Raw genomic sequence first — 18,300 nt, 5'->3', positions numbered from 1 at the left:
TCCAGTAACTCACAGAACCCTTTAGCTCTTGACGTTTATTAGTTAGTATAGTAGCCACTTTATGGGAGAAAGGGCCAACACCCTTGAAACTCTTAGCTTTTGATATTAACTATTAGAGAATGGAATAGAGGCTCTCATCTTTCCATTAGAATGCTGAAAACACATAAAATTGTAGCACTTTACCCAAATGATCTTAAATATAAATTTTGAAGTGAAATTGCAGAATTTCAGAAATGCAGAATGTTTCCATTAAAGCTAATTTTGCAGAAAATTTTCAAGCTTATATTGTGTATCAGAGATGAACAGGCTTATTCCTTCCAAGATGATACAGTAAGAAGAATTAAAAGATGTATCGAATGTGGAAGTTGAGCTTTCTTTGTAATCGTGTTTTGTTTAAGTGCCGTAATGTGACTTTCAACTGTGAGTATGTAGTTTGTGCACACAACATTTTAAGAACATGATTATAATGACATGGTAGTTTTAAACATGAAAACCTTTAAACTGCATTAATTGAATTCTTCAGCTTGAATATAAAGTTGAACTGGGACTATAAATGTTCCGGGAGAGGAATTATACACATGAAGTGTGTCAATATTATGTTTATTTCAGTACCATATCTGTTGCTCTAGTGTACCTAGGAATTACTTGCTCTCTCTTTCTTCAGCCTTCATGCTCTTCTCTGATTACAACATGGCAGACTTGTTTAAATAATTCCCTGTGGCCATGAGAGAACAGTTTCTATAAATGTTTACAATGATTGAAACATTCAGTTTGCCTCCAGTCCTATCCAGAATTTCCAAATCTCTGAAAGTATTGATTTTTTTATTTCACTGAACTTAAGTTAGAAATATTTCTACCTTTTATATTACTTAATCAATCTGTACATATTTGTGTGTATATATATTTGTTTATATTTATGTAAGTATACATAGCTTGCTTCCAAAACACTCTAGAAAGATTTCTGTAATAGTTTACTGAGAGTTCAAATTTGTTTTCTGTTTGTTTTCATTTAGCTTTAATCCTAACCCTTTGCAAAGACACACATTCTGGACAATTATTATAGGAGGGACCTTCACGTGGACCAGCATCTATGGTGTGAACCAGTCCCAAGTGCAGAGATATATTTCCTGTAAAAGCAGGTTCCAGGCAAAACTGTAAGCTAAACTATGGTATATGAATCATGAATAACTATCAATTGTCTTTATGGGTGCTCAGAAGTCAAGCTTTGCTGGAGTTTGTCTTTTGTATCATGAAATTCTAAGAGATAAATGATATACTTACAAAAGGATCACATAGAACAAAGTGGTACTGTATGTTTTGAATCATATTTTAAAATATTTATATCAAGGACCTCTGTTTCTTTTGTCTGCCTTCTGATGGATTAGGATAAGAGGCTTGTGAAAGCTTCCTGATGGAGGGACTGGCTGTGGGGAAGACTGGGTCTTGCTCTTGGGGACAGGGCCACACTCAGAAAATCTTTAATTCAGTTTTCTCCTGATGGGTGGTGCTATGCTCCTGGTGGTCCAATGGTTAAGACTCTGTTTCCACAGCAAGTGGTGAGGGTTTGATCCCTGGTTGGGGAAATAAGATCCCACATGCCACATGATGCAGCGAAAAGAAAATTTATATCAATTATTAATTAAAACAAACCTTATCAAATAAATAGGCATTTATTTTGTATTTGCTTGTACAAGGAAATATAAGGAATAAAAATTATAAATATGCGGCTCTTATCATAAAGGACAGAGGATAAGATGTTTGGATGACATCATCGACACAATGGACCTGAGTTTGAGCAAACTCTGGAAGATAGTGAAGGACAGGGAAGCCTGGTGGACTGCAGTCTGTGGGGTTGCAAAGAGTCGGACATGACTTAGCAACTGAACAACAATCATGAAGGAAAATAGCATCAAATTGGGAAAATATATGCCGCTATGTGAAACATGGAATAACACTAGAGGTATAACAGTTCCCTGAAACAATGTGACAGTAGAGGAAATGCTCTAGAGCGTTGTACTGCCAGATGTGTCGTTTCATTTTATATTCAGACACAGTTATGGGTTCATAACCTGGTGCTAACACCTGCTACTTGAGTAATGGGTGAGTTCCTTAGACTCTCTGAACTTCAGTTTCTAAACTTATACAATAAGCATATCACACATCTTGTGGAGGAATTATAAAATACTGTGTTTGTCATGCATGTGGTAGGGATCCAGTAAATGTGAATTCCCTTTTCCACCTCAAATCCTGGGATGTGAAGGCAGGGATGAATAAGAGATTCCTGTTGAGCAGGCAGGTCCTGAAGGAAGACCACGTGTGGGCCGGTGGAGAAGAATGGGAGAGCATTCCAGGTGGGAAGAGTGATTTGCCCAAAGCACACAGGTTGGCTTCCAGCCTCTTATCATGAGCCCTCTGGAGGGCTTCCCAGGTGGCACTAGTGGTAAGAACCTGCCTGCCAAAGCAGGAGACATAAAAGATGCAGGCTCTCTCCCTGGGTCGGGGAGATCCCCTTGAGTAGGAGACGGCAACCCACTCCAGTATGCTGGCCTGGGAAATCTTGTAGACAGAGGAGCCTGATGGGCTACCGTCCATGGGGCGGCAAAGAGTCAGACACTACTGAAGTGACTTAGCACATGCATGTACAGAAGTCAGAAGGACAGCATGGTCCGAGGAGTCTCCAGCCCATCTTGGCTTAGGCAGAGAGTGAGCAGTGGCTGGTTTCTTCTCAGGAGGCCTCAGATAAACTTGGTGACCAGCATTCTTAATACTGATAAATAAGGCTGAGTTGGCTTTCAGGCTTTTTGAAGTTTTAAAACTCTAACAGTAACAAGGTGATTGCAGTAGGAGGAGTAGCAATTCTATTTGTATTAAAGGAGAATATTAAAAATACGTGATGGGAGGAGGAGGTGGAGGAAGCAGCGGCGCTCCCGCCCGGCCGTAGAGCGGCGCTGGGACCCACGCGGCCGTGACGCCGCGGCTCCCCGACGGCAAAGCGTGGCAGCTGCGGACAAAGGAGCATGTCGGCGCCGAGGAGGGCTTGTCCTCCTGCCACCACGAGACTCCCGGCGCCGCGGGGCCCGCGCTTCGCTCCAGTCCGCCGGGGCACCGGGGCGGCCCGCTAGGCCAGCGCTGCGTCGCTCGGCCCGCAGGTCCCGGCCGGCCGCCCGGCCCGCAGCATGGGACGGCCCGGGCGCCCGCGGGGCCGCCTGCCGCCGCCCCTTCTGCTGCTGCCGCTGGCGCTGCTGGGCGGCGGGGCCGTGGCGCTGCCCCCGGGCTGCAAGCACGACGGGCGGCCCCAAGGGGCCGGGAGGGCGGCGGGCGCCGCCGAGGGCAAGGCGGTGTGCAGTAGCCTGGAGCTTGCGCAGGTCCTGCCCCCGGACACGCTGCCGAACCTCACGGTCACCCTATGGTGAGAACATTGATACCCGCCACATCCCCGTTAATGTGACGCTGCGTCGAACTGCGCATGGAGCAGATGCTGTGGCTGCCCAGTGGGATTTCGATTTGCTGAATGGACAAAGAGGTTGGAAGTCAGATGGATGCCATATACTCTATTCGGATGAAAATATCACTACCATTCAGTGCTACTCCCTTAGTAACTATGCAGTTTTAATGGATCTGACGGGATCCGAATTCTATACCCAGGCAGCCTGTGGTCTACACTACTGCTGTCGTTCTTCTCTTATGCCTCCTAGCGGTCTTCGTCAGTTCCATATACCATCACAGTTTGATTAGAATCAGTCTCAAAGGCTGGCACATGCTTGTGAATTTGTGCTTTCATATTTTTCTGACCTGTGTGGTCTTTGTGGGAGGAATAAGTCAAACTAGAAATGCCAGCATCTGCCAAGCAGTTGGAATAATTCTTCATTATTCCACTCTTGCTACAGTACTATGGGGGTGGGGGGGCGGGGGGAGGAGTGACAGCTCGGAACATCTACAAATAAAAAAGCTGAAAAATGCCAGGACCCTGAGGAGCTGCCCCCTCCACCAAGACCAATGCTCAGGTTCTACCTGATCGGTGGTGGTATACCCATCATAGTTTGTGGCATTAGTGCAGCAGCAAACATCAAGAATTACAGCAGTCGGCCCAATGCACCCTATTGCTGGAAGGTGTGGCAACCCTCCTTGGGAGCCTTCTATGGGCCGCCAGCTTCATCACTTTCATAAACTGTATGTACTTTCTCAGCATATTTATTCAGTTGAAAAGACACCCTGAGCGCAAATATGAGCTGAAGGAGCCCACCGAGGAGCAGCAGCAGCTGGCAGCCAATGAAAACGGAGAAGTCAGTCATCAGGACTCCATGTCTCTGTCCCTGATCTCCACATCAGCTCTGGAAAACAAACACACTTTCCATGCTCAGCTTCTGGGGGCCAGCCTTGCCTTGCTCTTGTATGTCGCCCTGTGGATGTTTGGGGCCTTGGCTGTTTCTTTGTATTACCCTTTGGACTTGGTTTTTAGCTTCTTTTTTGGAGCCACGTGTTTGAGCCTCAGTGCATTCATCGTGGTTCACCATTGTGTCAACAGGGAGGATGTCCGGCTCACATGGATCATGACTTGCTGCCCAGGACGGAGCGCCTATTCAGTCCAGGTCAACATGCAGCCCCCCAGCTCCAGTGGGCCGAGTGGGGAGGCTCCCAAGTGCACCAACAGCAGCGCAGAATCTTCATGCACAAACAAGAGTGCTTTGAGCTTCAAAAACTCCTCCCAGGGCTGCAAATTAACCAACTTTCAGGCTGCTGCGGCCCAGTGCCACACCAGTTCCCTACCTTTGAATGCCACGCCTCAGCTCAATGGTAGTCTGACAGAACATTCAATGGACAACGATATTAAAATGCATGTGGCGCCTTTAGAAGTTCCATTTCGAACAAATGTGCACCCAAGCCGCCATCATAAAAACAGAAGTAAAGGGCACCTCTTTACACAGAACACAGGCTGGTATAAAATATGATTGATTATAATGAAAGAAATAGTTTCTATGACTACGATTGGTCCCTGTGAAATGTCCAGTCCAAGTCCTAAGTTCCTCGGTGCTTGCAGCTAGTTTCCAGATGTCTCACTGTTTAGGCCCAATCTGTTTATCGAGGACGATTCGAGGATGGGGGGTGCCATTCCACTGTCAAGTCGCCCAAGAAGTCCTCTGTCACGGTCATGTTCCATTGTAGTATTAGTAACCTTCTATGTTATTTGAGTAACATAATCACACACAGTGTTGTTAATATCATTTGAGCAGTTAGATAACCATATACTATGGGGTCCCCAGTCAACAATTGTATGATTCAGTTCAGTTCAGTCGCTCAGTCGTGTCTGACTCTTTGCAACCCCATGAATCGCAGCACGCCAGGCCTCCCTGTCCATCACCAACTCCCGGAGTTTACTCAAACTCATGTCCCTCGAGTCGGTGATGCCATCCAGCCATCTCATCCTCTGTTGTCCCCTTCTCCTCCTGCCCCCAATCCCTCCCAGCATCAGAGTCTTTTCCAATGAGTCAACTCTTCGCATAAGGTGGCCAAAGTATTGGAGTTTCAGCTTTAGCATATGATTAGCCATAAACATCAGTTTTCCTGATTTGGCCTGAAATTTGTCCCAGTGAAAGAATATATTTAAAGTTCTTGTTAGTAAACCCTTTGCATAGTGTTCTTTGTTCTTTCCTTAACTCTTTCCCTAAAGTTTCAGTAGTATAAACATGGTTCATGGACAAAGAAAGAGTAGTAAATAATCCAAGCAGTGTCCGAAAGTCCTCTTTTAGAGGTAGGGCGAAAGCCTAAGTTTGTCGGATAACATTTATGCATAATTCCTTGGGCCCATATACAAAGGAAGGACTTCATAACCTAGAGAGATATTAATTAGTTTTTCTTCTTTTTCAGGATGAGAGGGCCCCTCCAAGTTCCAAGGAGGGGGCATATGTGTTGAGTCATTAGTGGATACGATTGCTCCTATATCTGTCCATTCTATAACCTACAATAAAAACGGGTGTTAGGTACATAAGTCCATTAAGTGTGATCGATCAAGTCACCCTGAGCGGGGGAAGCAAAAGCAAGCAAAGCAAGCATAGCAATGAAAAATATTTTCAGGATTCCGAGGCATTCCCTGTTGAGAAATCAGATTTTCAGTTTGATTAGTAAGGGTTTTTATCTGTCCCCAAGTAGGGAGATCATAAGGTCGATGACGTTGAGTGAGGTGTTTTTTGGAAATTTTTAAAGTCGCCACGGCTTGTGTTGGAATTCCTTCCTCCTGAGGTTTTTGTTGTATCGTTTCTAGTCTGAACATTGGGGGGCCCCTTAAGTTGAATCTTCTGAAGAGGAAGTTATATGAGTTCATTGGATCCATCTGGAGAAATAGAAGCATGTCTCTTTCCCTGTAAGATTAGTTTCTTAGATTTCCATAGATTAGTTAACCTGTCTCAATATCAAATGGGCAAAGGAAGGGAGGTGTCCTTTAACGTTTCAAAATGCTATTCTGCTTTTGTCAAAATATCTCCTTGCAGTAAGTTTAAAAATTTTTAAAAAAGAAACTATATTAACAAGTTATAGAAAGAAAGGAAAGCGATAATGATGAAAACATTCTTAGGAAATATTCCAGTCCAAAAGGGAAAAAAACATCTAGAAATCTGTTTGGGACTGGTATTTGGCTGTGGTTTTGAATTAATGGGTTGATTTTCTCTTCATTCAGTGTATACATTTTTCCTGATATATTAAAAAAAAAAAAAGGGATCTGACCGTGTTTTAAGTGGTTTGTGTTATTTGGGGCAAAGGATTAGGAGCAAACATTAAAATATTTTTTCCTAAGTGAAATTATTGAAAGTTGATGCAGAAAAACTTGATAAATGAAATGTTCAGTTCAGTTCAGTCGCTCAGTCGTGTCGGACTCTTTGCGACCCCATGAATCGCAGCACGCCACACCTCCCTGTCCATCACCAACTCCTGGAGTTCACTCAAACTCATGTCCATTGAGTCCGTGATGCCATCCAGCCATCTCATCCTCTGTTGTCCCCTTCTCATCCTGCCCTCAATCCCTCCCAGCATCAGAGTCTTTTCCAATGAGTCAACTCTTCACATGAGGTGGCCAAAGTACTGGAGCTTCAGCCTTAGCATCATTCCTTCCAAAGAAATCCCAGGGTTGATCTCCTTCAGAATGGACTGGTTGGATCTCCCTGCAGTCTAAGGGACTCTCAAGAGTCTTCTCCAACACCACAGTTCAAAAGCATCAATTCTTCGGCACTCAGCCTTTTTCACAGTCCAACTCTCACATCCATACATGACCGCAGGAAAAACCATAGCCTTGACTAGACGGACCTTAGTCGGCAAAGTAATGTCTCTGCTTTTGAATATGCTATCTAGGTTGGTCATAAATTTTCTTCCAAGGAGTAAGCATCTTTTAATTTCATGGCTGCAATCACCATCTGCAGTGATTTTGGAGCCCCCCAAAATAAAGTCTGACACTGTTTCCACTGCTTCCTCATCTATTTCCCACGAAGTGATGGGACCAGATGCCATGATCTTCATTTTCTGAATGTTGAGCCTTAAGCCAACTTTTTCGCTCTCCTCTTTCACTTTCATCAGGAGGCTTTTAGCTCCTCTTCACTTTCTGCCATAAGGGTGGTGTCATCTGCATATCTGAGGTTATTGATATTTTTCCTGGCAATCTTGATTCCAGCCTGTGCTTCTTCCAGCCCAGCATTTCTCATGATGTACTCTGCATAGAAGTTAAATAAGCAGGGTGACAATATACAGCCTTGACATACTCCTTTTCCTATTAGGAACCAGTCTGTTGTTCCATGTCCAGTTCTAACTGTTGCTTCCTGGCCTGCATACAGATTTCTCAAGAGGCAGGTTAGGTGGTCTGGTCTTCCCATCTCTTTCAGAATTGTCCACAGTTTATTGTGATCCACACAGTCAAAGGCTTTGGCATAGTCAATAAAGCAGAAATAGATGTTTTTCTGGAACTCTCTTGCTTTTCCATGATCCAGCGGATGTTCGCAATTTGATCTCTGGTTCCTCTGCCTTTTCTAAAACCATGAACATCAGGGAGTTCACGGTTCACATATTGCTGAAGCCTGGCCTGGAGAATTTTGAGCATTACTTTACTAGCATGTGAGATGAGTGCAATTGTGCGGTAGTTTGAGCAGTCTTTGGCATTGCCTTTCTTTGGAATTGGAATGAAAACTGACCTTTTCCAGTCCTGTGGCCACTGCTAAGTTTTCCAAATTTGCTGGCATATTGAGTGCAGCACTTTCATAGCATCATCTTTCAGGATTTGAAACAGCTCACCTGGAATTCCATCACCTCCACTAGCTTTGTTCATAGTGATGCTTTCTAAGGCCCACTTGACTTCACATTCCAAGATATCTGGCTCTAGATTAGTGATCACATCATCATGATTATCTGGATCGTGAAGATCTTTTTTGTACAGTTCTTCCATGTATTCTTGCCACCTCTTCTTAATATCTTCTGCTTCTGTTAGGTCCATACCATTTCTGTCCTTTATCAAGTCCATCTTTGCATAAATGTTCCCTTGGTATCTCTAATTTTCTTGAAGAGATCTCTAGTCTTTCCCATTCTGTTGTTTTCCTCTATTTCTTTGCATTGATCGCTGAAGAAGGCTTTCTTATCTCTTCTTGCTATTCTTTGGAACTCTGCATTCAGATGCTTATATCTTTCCTTTTCTCCTTTGCTTTTTGCCTCTCTTCTTTTCACAGCTATTTGTAAGGCCTCCCCAGACAGCCATTTTGATTTTTTGCATTTCTTTTCCATGGGGATGGTCTTGATCCCTGTCTCCTGTACAATGTCATGAACCTCATTCCATAGTTCATCAGGCACTCTATCAATCAGATCTAGGCCCTTAAATCTACTTCTCACTTCCACTGTATAATCATAAGGGATTTGATTTAGGTCATAATTGAATGGTCTAGCGGTTTTCCCTACTTTCTTCAATTTGAGTCTGAATTTGGTAATAAGGAGTTCATGACCTGAGCCACAGTCAGCTCCCGGTCTTGTTTTTGTTGTCTGTATAGAGCTTCTCCATCTTTGGCTGCAAAGAATATAATCAATCTGATTTTGGTGTTGACCATCTGGTGATGTCCATGTGTAGAGTCTTCTCTTGTGTTGTTGGAAGAGGGTATTTGCTATGACCAGTGCATTTTCTTGGCAAAACTCTATTAGTCTTTGCCCTGCTTCATTCCGCATTCCAAGGCCAAATTTGCCTGTTACTCCAGGTGTTTCTTGACTTCCTACTTTTGCATTCCAGTCCCCTATAATGAAAAGGACGTCTTTTTTGGGTGTTAATTCTGAAAGGTCTTGTAGGTCTTCATAAAACCGTTCAACTTCAGTTTCTTCAGCGTTACTGGTTGGGGCATAGACTTGGATAACTGTGATATTGAATGGTTTGCCTTGGAGATGAACAGAGATCATTCTATCATTTTTGAGACTGCATCCAAGTACTGCATTTTGGACTCTTTTGTTGACCATGATGGCTACTCCATTTCTTCTGAGGGATTCGTGCCCGCAGTAGTAGATATAATGGTTATCTGAGTTAAATTCACCCATTCCAGTCCATTTCAGTTTGCTGATTCCTAGAATGTCGACATTCACCCTTGCCATCTCTTGTTTGACCACTTCCAATTTTCCTTGATTCATGGACCTGACATTCCAGGTTCCTATGCAATATTGCTCTTTACAGCATCGGATCTTGCTTCTATCACCAGTCACATCCACAACTGGGTATTGTTTTTGCTTTGGCTCCATCCCTTCATTCTTTCTGGAGTTATTTCTCCACTGATCTCCAGTAGCATGTTGGGCACCTACTGACCTGGGGAGTTTCTCTTTCAGTATCCTATCATTTTGCCTTTTCATACTGTTCATGGGGTTCTCAAGGCAAGAATACTGAAGTGGTTTGCCATTCCCTTCTCCAGTGGACCACATTCTGTCAGACCTCTCCACCATTACCTGCCTGTCTTGGGTGGCCCCATGGGCATGGCTTAGTTTCATTGAGTTAGACAAGGCTGTGGCCCTAGCATGATTAGATTGACTAGTTTCCTGTGAGTATGGTTTCAGTGTGTCTGCCCTCTGATGCCCTCTTGCAACCCCTCCCATCTTACTTGGGTTTCTCTTACCTTGGCGTGGGGTATCTCTTCCCGGCTGCTGCAGCAAGGCACAGCCGCTGCTCCTTACCTTGGACCAGGGGTATCTCCTTACCGCTGCCGTTCCTGACCTTCAGCGTGGGATAGCTCCTCTAGGCCCTCCTGCGCCTGCGCAGCCACTGCTCCTCGGGATGCTCCTCTGGCTGCCGGCCCTGGCCTTGGGCGTGGGTGGCTCCTCCCAACTGCCGCCCCTGGCTTCGGGCTCGGGGTGGCTCCTCAGGGTTACCGCCCCTGGCCTCGGACGCAGGGTAGCTCCTCTCGGCTACCCGCCCTGACCTCGGATGCGCATATGTTGCTCATATCGAAATATATTTGACCTTGTCCTTGGAAAATAAATGCAGCCTGGCAGCTGTTAAATCTCTCTGTTGAGTGTGTCGAGGAAGATGATTATACTCTCAAGACAGACCTGAAAAGAAGGTGAATGTTTTGCACTTTTGATATTCTTAGGAACAAATAACTAATTTGGCAAATGGTGCCCTTTTTATGTTGTTTTTGTTTTGTATTGTGAAACAGGCATTGAGGTTGATGTTATTTTGTTTTAAGAATCTTACAGACTGGAAATAGAAATAAAGCTATATTAACAGTAGTTATAGGCTTAAAAAATATATTGTGTCAGAATCTAGTAAAGTCTGCTCTGGATAAGGAAGATAAAGTGTTCCTATGAATTTTTCTTTATTTAATTGCCTATTTGTAGTTACAGTGTGTAATGTGTTTGTTTAATTATGTCTTGTGTTTGTGGATTATAAGGAATGTTTGTAATCTGTTTAATAGGAAATGAATGTAAAAATTGTTTGAATTGTTTAGAAATATAGGTAGGGCCATTGTCTGTTTTTATAGAGTTAGGCGTTCTCATTATTGCAAAGTAAACTAACAAGTGGGTTATAACATGTTCTATAGTTTCACCTTGGAGAGGTGTGGCCCCTATAAAAGAAGAATTTGTATTGAGACATGTAAGAAGGAAGAGGAAGAAAGTTCAGGGTAATGAGTTAAACCCATTTATCATAAAATTTTCTTTAATTTGTCATAAACCCTGTTTATATTTTGTATTCATCATTTTATTTGCCATTTCATGTATCTTTTTTTCTTTAGCAACTATGAAGTGTCTTGTATGTTAGTATTTTTATAGATTGGTGAATATATTTATTATATTATATATTATAATATATATATTTATATATATTTATGTATTTATTAATAGTTTAAAGTCTCTTCAGTTTTTCTGTAAGAAAAACTTTTTGTAAGAGGAAGTTAGTGTTCAGTAATTAATGTTTTAAAATCTTATTCCATTTGGAAATGACCTAGTTATTTAATAAACTTTTATTATTTAGTTTAGTACAACTCTAGAAATTTAAGTTACCCTAGTCTTAAGAGATTATTTTAGATTATAATAACAGATTATAATAATAGATTATTTTATTAAAAATATAATTATTTTTAATAGAGTTTATCTAAAAATTTTCATTTCATTTATATATTTATATATATATAAAGAGTTACCTTTTGTTGACAAATTTAGTTTACCTTAAACCTAGGCATAATAAAAGTATTACATAATGTTGATGATTTAAGACATGTCTTAATTAGATTAGCAAACAATTATATTTAAATTGTATATTTATATTCGATTAAACATTATATTTAAGAGGAGAGCGAAAAAGTTGGCTTAAAGCTCAACATTCAGAAAACGAAGATCATGGCATCTGGTCCCATCACTTCGTGGGAAATAGATGGGGAAACAGTAGAAACAGTGTCAGACTTTATTTTTGTGGGCTCCAAAATCACTGCAGATGGTGATTGCAACCATGAAATTAAAAGACGCTTACTCCTTGGAAGAAAAGTTATGACCAATCTAGATAGTATATTCAAAAGCAGAGACATTACTTTGCCGACTAAGGTCTGTCTAGTCAAGGCTATGGTTTTTCCTGTGGTCATGTATGGATGTGAGAGTTGGACTGTGAAAAAGGCTGAGCGCTAAAGAATTGATGCTTTTGAACTGTGGTGTTGGAGAAGACTCTTGAGAGTCCCTTGGACTGCAAGGAGATCCAACCAGTCCATTCTGAAGGAGATCAACCCTGGGATTTCTTTGGAAGGAATGATGCTAAAGCTGAAGCTCCAGTACTTTGGCCACCTCATGCGAAGAGTTGACTCATTGGAAAAGACTCTGATGCTGGGAGGGATTGGGAGCAGGAGGAGAAGGGGACGACTGAGGATGAGATGGCTGGATGGCATCACGGACTCGATGGCCGTGAGTCTGAGTGGACTCCAGGAGATGGTGATGGACAGGAAGGCCTGGTGTGCTGCAATTCATGGGGTCGCAAAGAGTCAGACATGACTGAGCGACTGAACTGAACTGAACTGAACTGAATATTTAATATTGAATATTTTTCAGTTCATGTTAACTTGAATTTAAATAGAACTTATTAACTTCATATTATCCAAAAACAAAGACATATATTGAGACATAGATAATTTTAGATAGATAGGCATAGCTTTCCACTTGAAATTTAAAATCTTTTTATTTTTTATTTTTTTATTTTGTTTTTTTTTTTTAATTCCACTAATTCATTTTTGGCTGGAGTCCTAGATAGAGTGGGCTGTGTATCCCAAGGACATGATAAGAGCTAATTTTAGGTTTTTTCTTAGACTTGTTTTTGTTTCCCAGGCAGAATTGGAGCTCCAAAAAAATATTTTAACAAGTTAACCTTTTCCTAATTGCATGTGTAAGAAGAATCAGTTTTGCAATTTCAAAAAAGATTTTATTTTAATCAATTTTCTCTGGAGTCTAAAGAATATCATGGCCATTCAGTGTCAAAAATATCGTTTTTCTCTTTTGTAGTTACAGTATATTATTAATGATGCATGCATGAGGGAACTGCTGTCATATAGGAAGTAAAGCCTTGGGTATAAAATTTTGACAAATATTAGGACTATTAAGCATACCTTGAGGCAGCATAGTCTATTGAAATCTTTTATGAGGCCCAATGTGATTAGGATAAGGGAGAGATAAGGTGAATTTCTCCTGGTCTAAAGACTGTAAAGGTATATTTAAAAAGCAGTCTTGTAAATCAGTAATAATAATGTGCCAGTTTTGAAGAATAGTAGTAGGTGATGGGATCCCTGGTTATAATGCATCTATAGGTTTCATAGATGCATTAACTTTTCTAAGGTCTGTTAAGAGACACCATTTGTTAGATTTCTTCTTTATAATAAAAATAGGAGAGTTCTAAGGAGAGTAAGATTCCTTGATATGTTTCAATTCTAATTGTGTGTCTATAGGTTCTTTAGTAGCCTGTAATTTATCTTTCATAAGGGGCCATTGCTCTGTCCAAATAGGCTCGTCATTCTTCCAAGTTATTTTAATAATTGCTTTGTTTATTAAATGAGCAGTGGCCCCTAGGAAAAATGTGGAATGTATATCTGAGTTTGCCATTGCATAAGTAAGTCTCTTTCTATTAGATTAAGAGGTGCATTTATCACATAAAGTCTTAATGTTGTAGGTTGGCCTTTTGGCCCTTGATATGGGGTCGCTAAGAGTCAGACACAACTGAGCGACTTCACTTTCACTTTTCACTTTCCATTTTCATGCATTGGAGAAGGAAATGGCAACCCACTCCAGTGTTCTTGCCTGGAGAATCCCTGGGACGGGGGAGCCTCATGGGCTGCTGACTATGGGTTCGCACAGAGTCGGACACGACTGAAGTGACTTAGCAGGAGCAGCAGCAGCATGGGTAGATCTAAACATTTTGATAAATTTCTTGTACTTTAGCTTTGAGAAATTCCTGTGATTTGGCAAGAGACCTTTTGTATAGGCCAGGATTTGGGCCATAAGTGTTTGGAAATAATAGTAATACTAGATCCAGGGTCGAGGAGACCAGAAAATCTTTTATTATTAATTTTGATATTTATATTTGGTCGGGCATAATCAGATACCAATGATGTCCATAAGGATTGTTTTTGATCTGGATTGCTGAATCTGCCTGTCCATACATTATTAGAGGAGTTAACAGAAATGTAAGGCAAAAGAAGTAATTGAGCAATTTTGTCCCCCTTTTTGAATTGCCATAGAATCTGAGATGACATCATAATTTGAATCTCTCCAGAATAATTTTAATCAATTATTCCAGGGTGAACAGTAATTCCTTTAGAAGCCAAACTAGATCGGCCAAATAAAAGATTGAAGGTTTATGGGAGCAGGGGTCCAAGAAGTCCGGTGGGTACTCTAGAAGGGACTGCTTAGGGTAAAGGAAAAAAATCATCTAGGGCTGGTATATAAACGGTAGCATTGCTGGATGTGGAGGGTTTGAAGGAAAAGATAGAATTTGCCCCTGGTTTTTGTTGTAGAGGACCTGGGGTGTCCCCTGTTTTGAGTTCCCTGGAATAGGTTTTCCATCAACATCAAATTTAAATTTACAATCTGTGACCCAATGCATTCCTCTATGGCAGTGAGGGCAAATTCTTGGAGGTTTTTTATTAGCCTTCTTAGGGCAGTCCCCTTTTAAATGGTTTTTATCTCTGCATGTAAAGCATCCTTCATTTCCCTTTTTAAAAACAGTAGCCATTGTTTTAGCTAGCATTTGCATCTTTTGAGTTTCTGATCCTAGATTGTACAAATAATCAATAATAGTCCCAGTCTCACAAAGTGCAGCGATAGCTCTTTGATATTCCTGATTTGCATTCTTATAAGCAAGTAGTTTCTCTGGCTGTTTCTTGGTTTCTTCTCTGATTATAGTACTGGAAATAGCAGTTTCTACTCTAGCAAAAAAAAATTAGCATAACTTTCATTAGGTTCCAACAAAGGAGAGACTTTTGGAGTTGTGCCTGTTGGCAGAGGAGGAGCATATGGAGCAGCCGGGGCAGGGCTAGTAAGAAAATTTTGAAATATTTTATGTTGTTCTAATTGGGCTTTTTGTAAAGTTTCATCGTCTAATTCATACACATGCAATAAGTGTTCTGTCTGTGTTTGAATATTAGGAGGGCTAGAACTTACTTTGAAATGGCCAGAAATCAATTGGAATATTTTTTCCTTGCTTGGCGGCTCATTCAACATTTTCTTTGACCTGGTGCCAACTTTCTAAATCAAAACTGCCTTTATCAGGGAACCAAGGGTTACATTTAACCAGTGTTTGAAAGCAAGCCTCTATTCATTGGCACGAAACCAAAAGTCCCTGAGCTTTAAACAAATGGTGAAGTAAAGTAGAGAAATGATGGGGCTTTCCAGCCGTTTGACCCGTGTCTTAGTACTTACCAACCTCAATGTGTCCTGACCTCGATAGGTCCCGAGTCCCTCCGACTGAAGTGCCATGTACTTCAGGGACCCAAGAGTCCCTGTTCTGGGATGCCACTTGTTGGGGTCCTTTAATGGACCAGGACCTGGTGGTCCGGAGGAGGCGATGATAAGAAAGTGAAAGAGAGAGAGGCTGATACTTCCTGGTTTACGCAGAAAACCAATAAAGCCCTTGACACAGGACTTGTGTCTCTCACAAAGGCACTGGGTGCCCTCTAGAGGGGGGTGAAGGCATGGGGCGCCTTCTCTAGAGAGTCTTAGAAGCCTGGGCAGGAGAGTGAGCAAGACGGGTCTCTGCGCTCCAAAGAATCAGCCGAGGAGAGAGAGAGAGAGAGACAAAGAAAGAAAGAAAGACATGGGGACCCAAGCTCTGATGGAGCAAAGGTGCTTTAATGATTTCTCTGTGAGTATATGAAGGCTGTGGTACAAGAAGTTTCTTTCGACAATGATAAAGATCAGAAAACTAAATGTACAGCAACTGTCACCAAGGGAACAAGGGATTAATAATGGTCACAAGGTCAGGAGACAATCCATATCTCAAGGAAGGGGATCGAGACTAAGCAGTCTTGTCGTAAAGAGAATGTTTACTAAAGGAGATTCAAGCCTGTCTCACACAATGGCCTCAGTTCCTGGGAGCAGCGTGCTGTTCCACTTAAAAAGAAACAAAGGACTTGTGAGAAAGAGCAGGTAGGAATCCTCCTGTTAAACATTCCCTGACAATATAGCAAAATGACTCAATTATACATATACACGTATCTGTTATTTTTCAAATTCTTTTACCACTTAGTTTCTTGCAAAGTATTGAGCAGAGTTCCCTGTGCTATACGGTAGATTCTTGTTGGTTATCCATTACTCATTAGGCAGTAACAAAACACACAGTGGCTGTAGTCAATCAAGGGAAAAGACTAGCAATCTGTTGTTTGGGACTTCTTGCAGGTTAGGTTCTCCTGGAAGCAGACTTTGAGATGGAGGTTAGCATGCCAGAGTCTCCTAGGGAATTACCACTGTCGAAGAGAAGGAAGGGGAGATTGGCCACAGGGAGAAGGCAGACTGAAATGCAGTCTCAACAGAGGCCTCAACGGGAGCTTTCGAGCTGAGATGACCCTTCAGGCTGTTCCAGGTTGGCTTGAGGGAACTCAGCCTTTAAACCTCTGAATCTAGTCATCATTCTGTGCAGGCTGCCCTGGGGAAGGAGATAAGAGTTGGTGGTGGGGTGGGCACCTCTCTTCAGTCCAGGAGTCCACTATAGTACCCTTGGGGGAAAAAACCGTAGCCACCTTAGTGGGAGAAATATTTGCTATCAACTGCTTGTTAAAATAGGACTTCCCTGATAAGACATAGCGTTCAATGATATTAACACTAGTAATATCACTAACTTCCATTTAACGAGTGGTTATTACATGCTATTGTATTACATGATAGACACTTTATTTAGTCTTACATATAACTCAGTGAGGTATGCATTGTTATTTCTAGCTGTCAGTGAAGAAACTGAAGAAACTGAGGATCAGAGAGGTTAATTTACTTGCCTAATGTCACATATGGTAGAGCTAAGATTTATGCTCAGGACTGACTCCAGTGCTATTACAGAAACCTTTACATTCTACTGGAGCACATGCCGTATATTGAAATGCTGAACATTATTTTGGAAGATACCTGTCTAGGGGTGCAGGTTTGCCTTTCCTATTTAATGGATGGCATCACAAGCCACATTTAAACAACTTTGGTGAGTTGCTATGTAGATGCTAACAATGTTATGCAAAGGGAAAATGAATAAGTCCCTGCTCTGTTGACTATTAGAGTCTCTATTTCATGACAAAAGGTCCTGAAGTAGTGTAATTTTGTTACAGTTGTTCTTTAGTCGCTAAGTCGTATCTGACTCGTTTGCAACCCCATGGACCGTAGCCCACCAGGCTCCTCTGTCTGTGGTATTTCCCAGGCAAGAATACTGGAGTGGGTTGCCATTTCCTTCTCCAGGGGATCTCCCCGACCCAGGGATGGAACCTGCATCTCCTGCATTGACAGCTGGACTCTTTACTGCTGAGCCACCAGGGAAGCCCAAAGTAGTGTAGTTAAACAACATTATAAAGCTAATAACGCCCATGGAACTCCGACCAGGAGGATACATTCATTCAGTGGCAAAACCCCATCTACTCCAAATATTTCCAAATACAGTGTTGATTGACCTCATAAACAGAAAGTTATGCCAGAATAAAGAAGTAGCATTTTTGACACCCAAAAGAGAATGCATGTCTATTGAATATAGTCATGAAAGTCTCTTCTGCTTTACAATTTTCCTCATCTTTGAGATGGAAATTAAAAGTGTCATGTACTTGTTTGTTTACACTTTATTAGGTCTCTCTACATCAATCTCGTGGGACTCTGGGTGATCCTTGTCTGCTCCGTGCTTTGTGGGCTTGCCCTCTATTCCAGGTACCATGACTGTGATCCTTGGACAGCCAAGAAAGTGTCTGCACCGGACCAGGTCCAGTATCATGTCTTTCTTACGTGCAGTAATGACGTTCCCAAAGTTTATTAGCTGGGAGGAGAGAGTGTTCATGTTCTTGTAAAGTAATAGCAAATAGGCACATTATTCATTTTTAGTTTCTATAAAGCATTTGGAAAATTTTTATTTTAGTAGACATAACAAGAATGAAGAATGGTGAGATTTCCCTGGTGGTCCAGTGGTGAAGGATCTGCCTGCCAGTGCAGGGGACACGGGTTCCATCTCTGGTCCCGGGATGATCCCATATGCTGCAGAGCAACTAAGCCTGTGTGCCACAACTACTGGAGCCCGTGCTCTAGAGCCCATGCTCTGTAACAAGGAAAGCCTCTGCAATGAGAAACCTGCACACCGCGGTCAGAGAGTGGCCCCCTCTC

General features: G+C 42.0%; 1 protein-coding gene across 3 annotated transcripts in view; it reads left to right on the top strand.

Moving 5' to 3' along the window:
• The window catches only part of SLC5A8 (solute carrier family 5 member 8), a 71,414-nt gene that overhangs the window by 26,753 nt on the left and 26,361 nt on the right, over positions 1-18,300 (top strand). For 2 of the 3 annotated variants that reach the window (XR_006059373.2, XM_004006660.5), the window contains exons 6-7: positions 1,014-1,154; positions 17,776-17,905. Coding sequence is in view for 2 of the 3 variants with exons in the window: in XM_004006660.5 (XP_004006709.1) it covers positions 1,014-1,154; positions 17,776-17,905 (271 nt within the window). In the remaining variant the exon portion in view is untranslated. The remainder of the gene's footprint in view (positions 1-1,013; positions 1,155-17,775; positions 17,906-18,300) is intronic. The other variant, XM_042247137.2, reaches the window with a different exon arrangement.

Source organism: Ovis aries, chromosome 3 (assembly GCF_016772045.2).
Source record: "Ovis aries strain OAR_USU_Benz2616 breed Rambouillet chromosome 3, ARS-UI_Ramb_v3.0, whole genome shotgun sequence".
NCBI lineage: Eukaryota > Metazoa > Chordata > Mammalia > Artiodactyla > Bovidae > Ovis > Ovis aries.
This window is presented reverse-complemented; position numbering and strand designations above follow the sequence as displayed.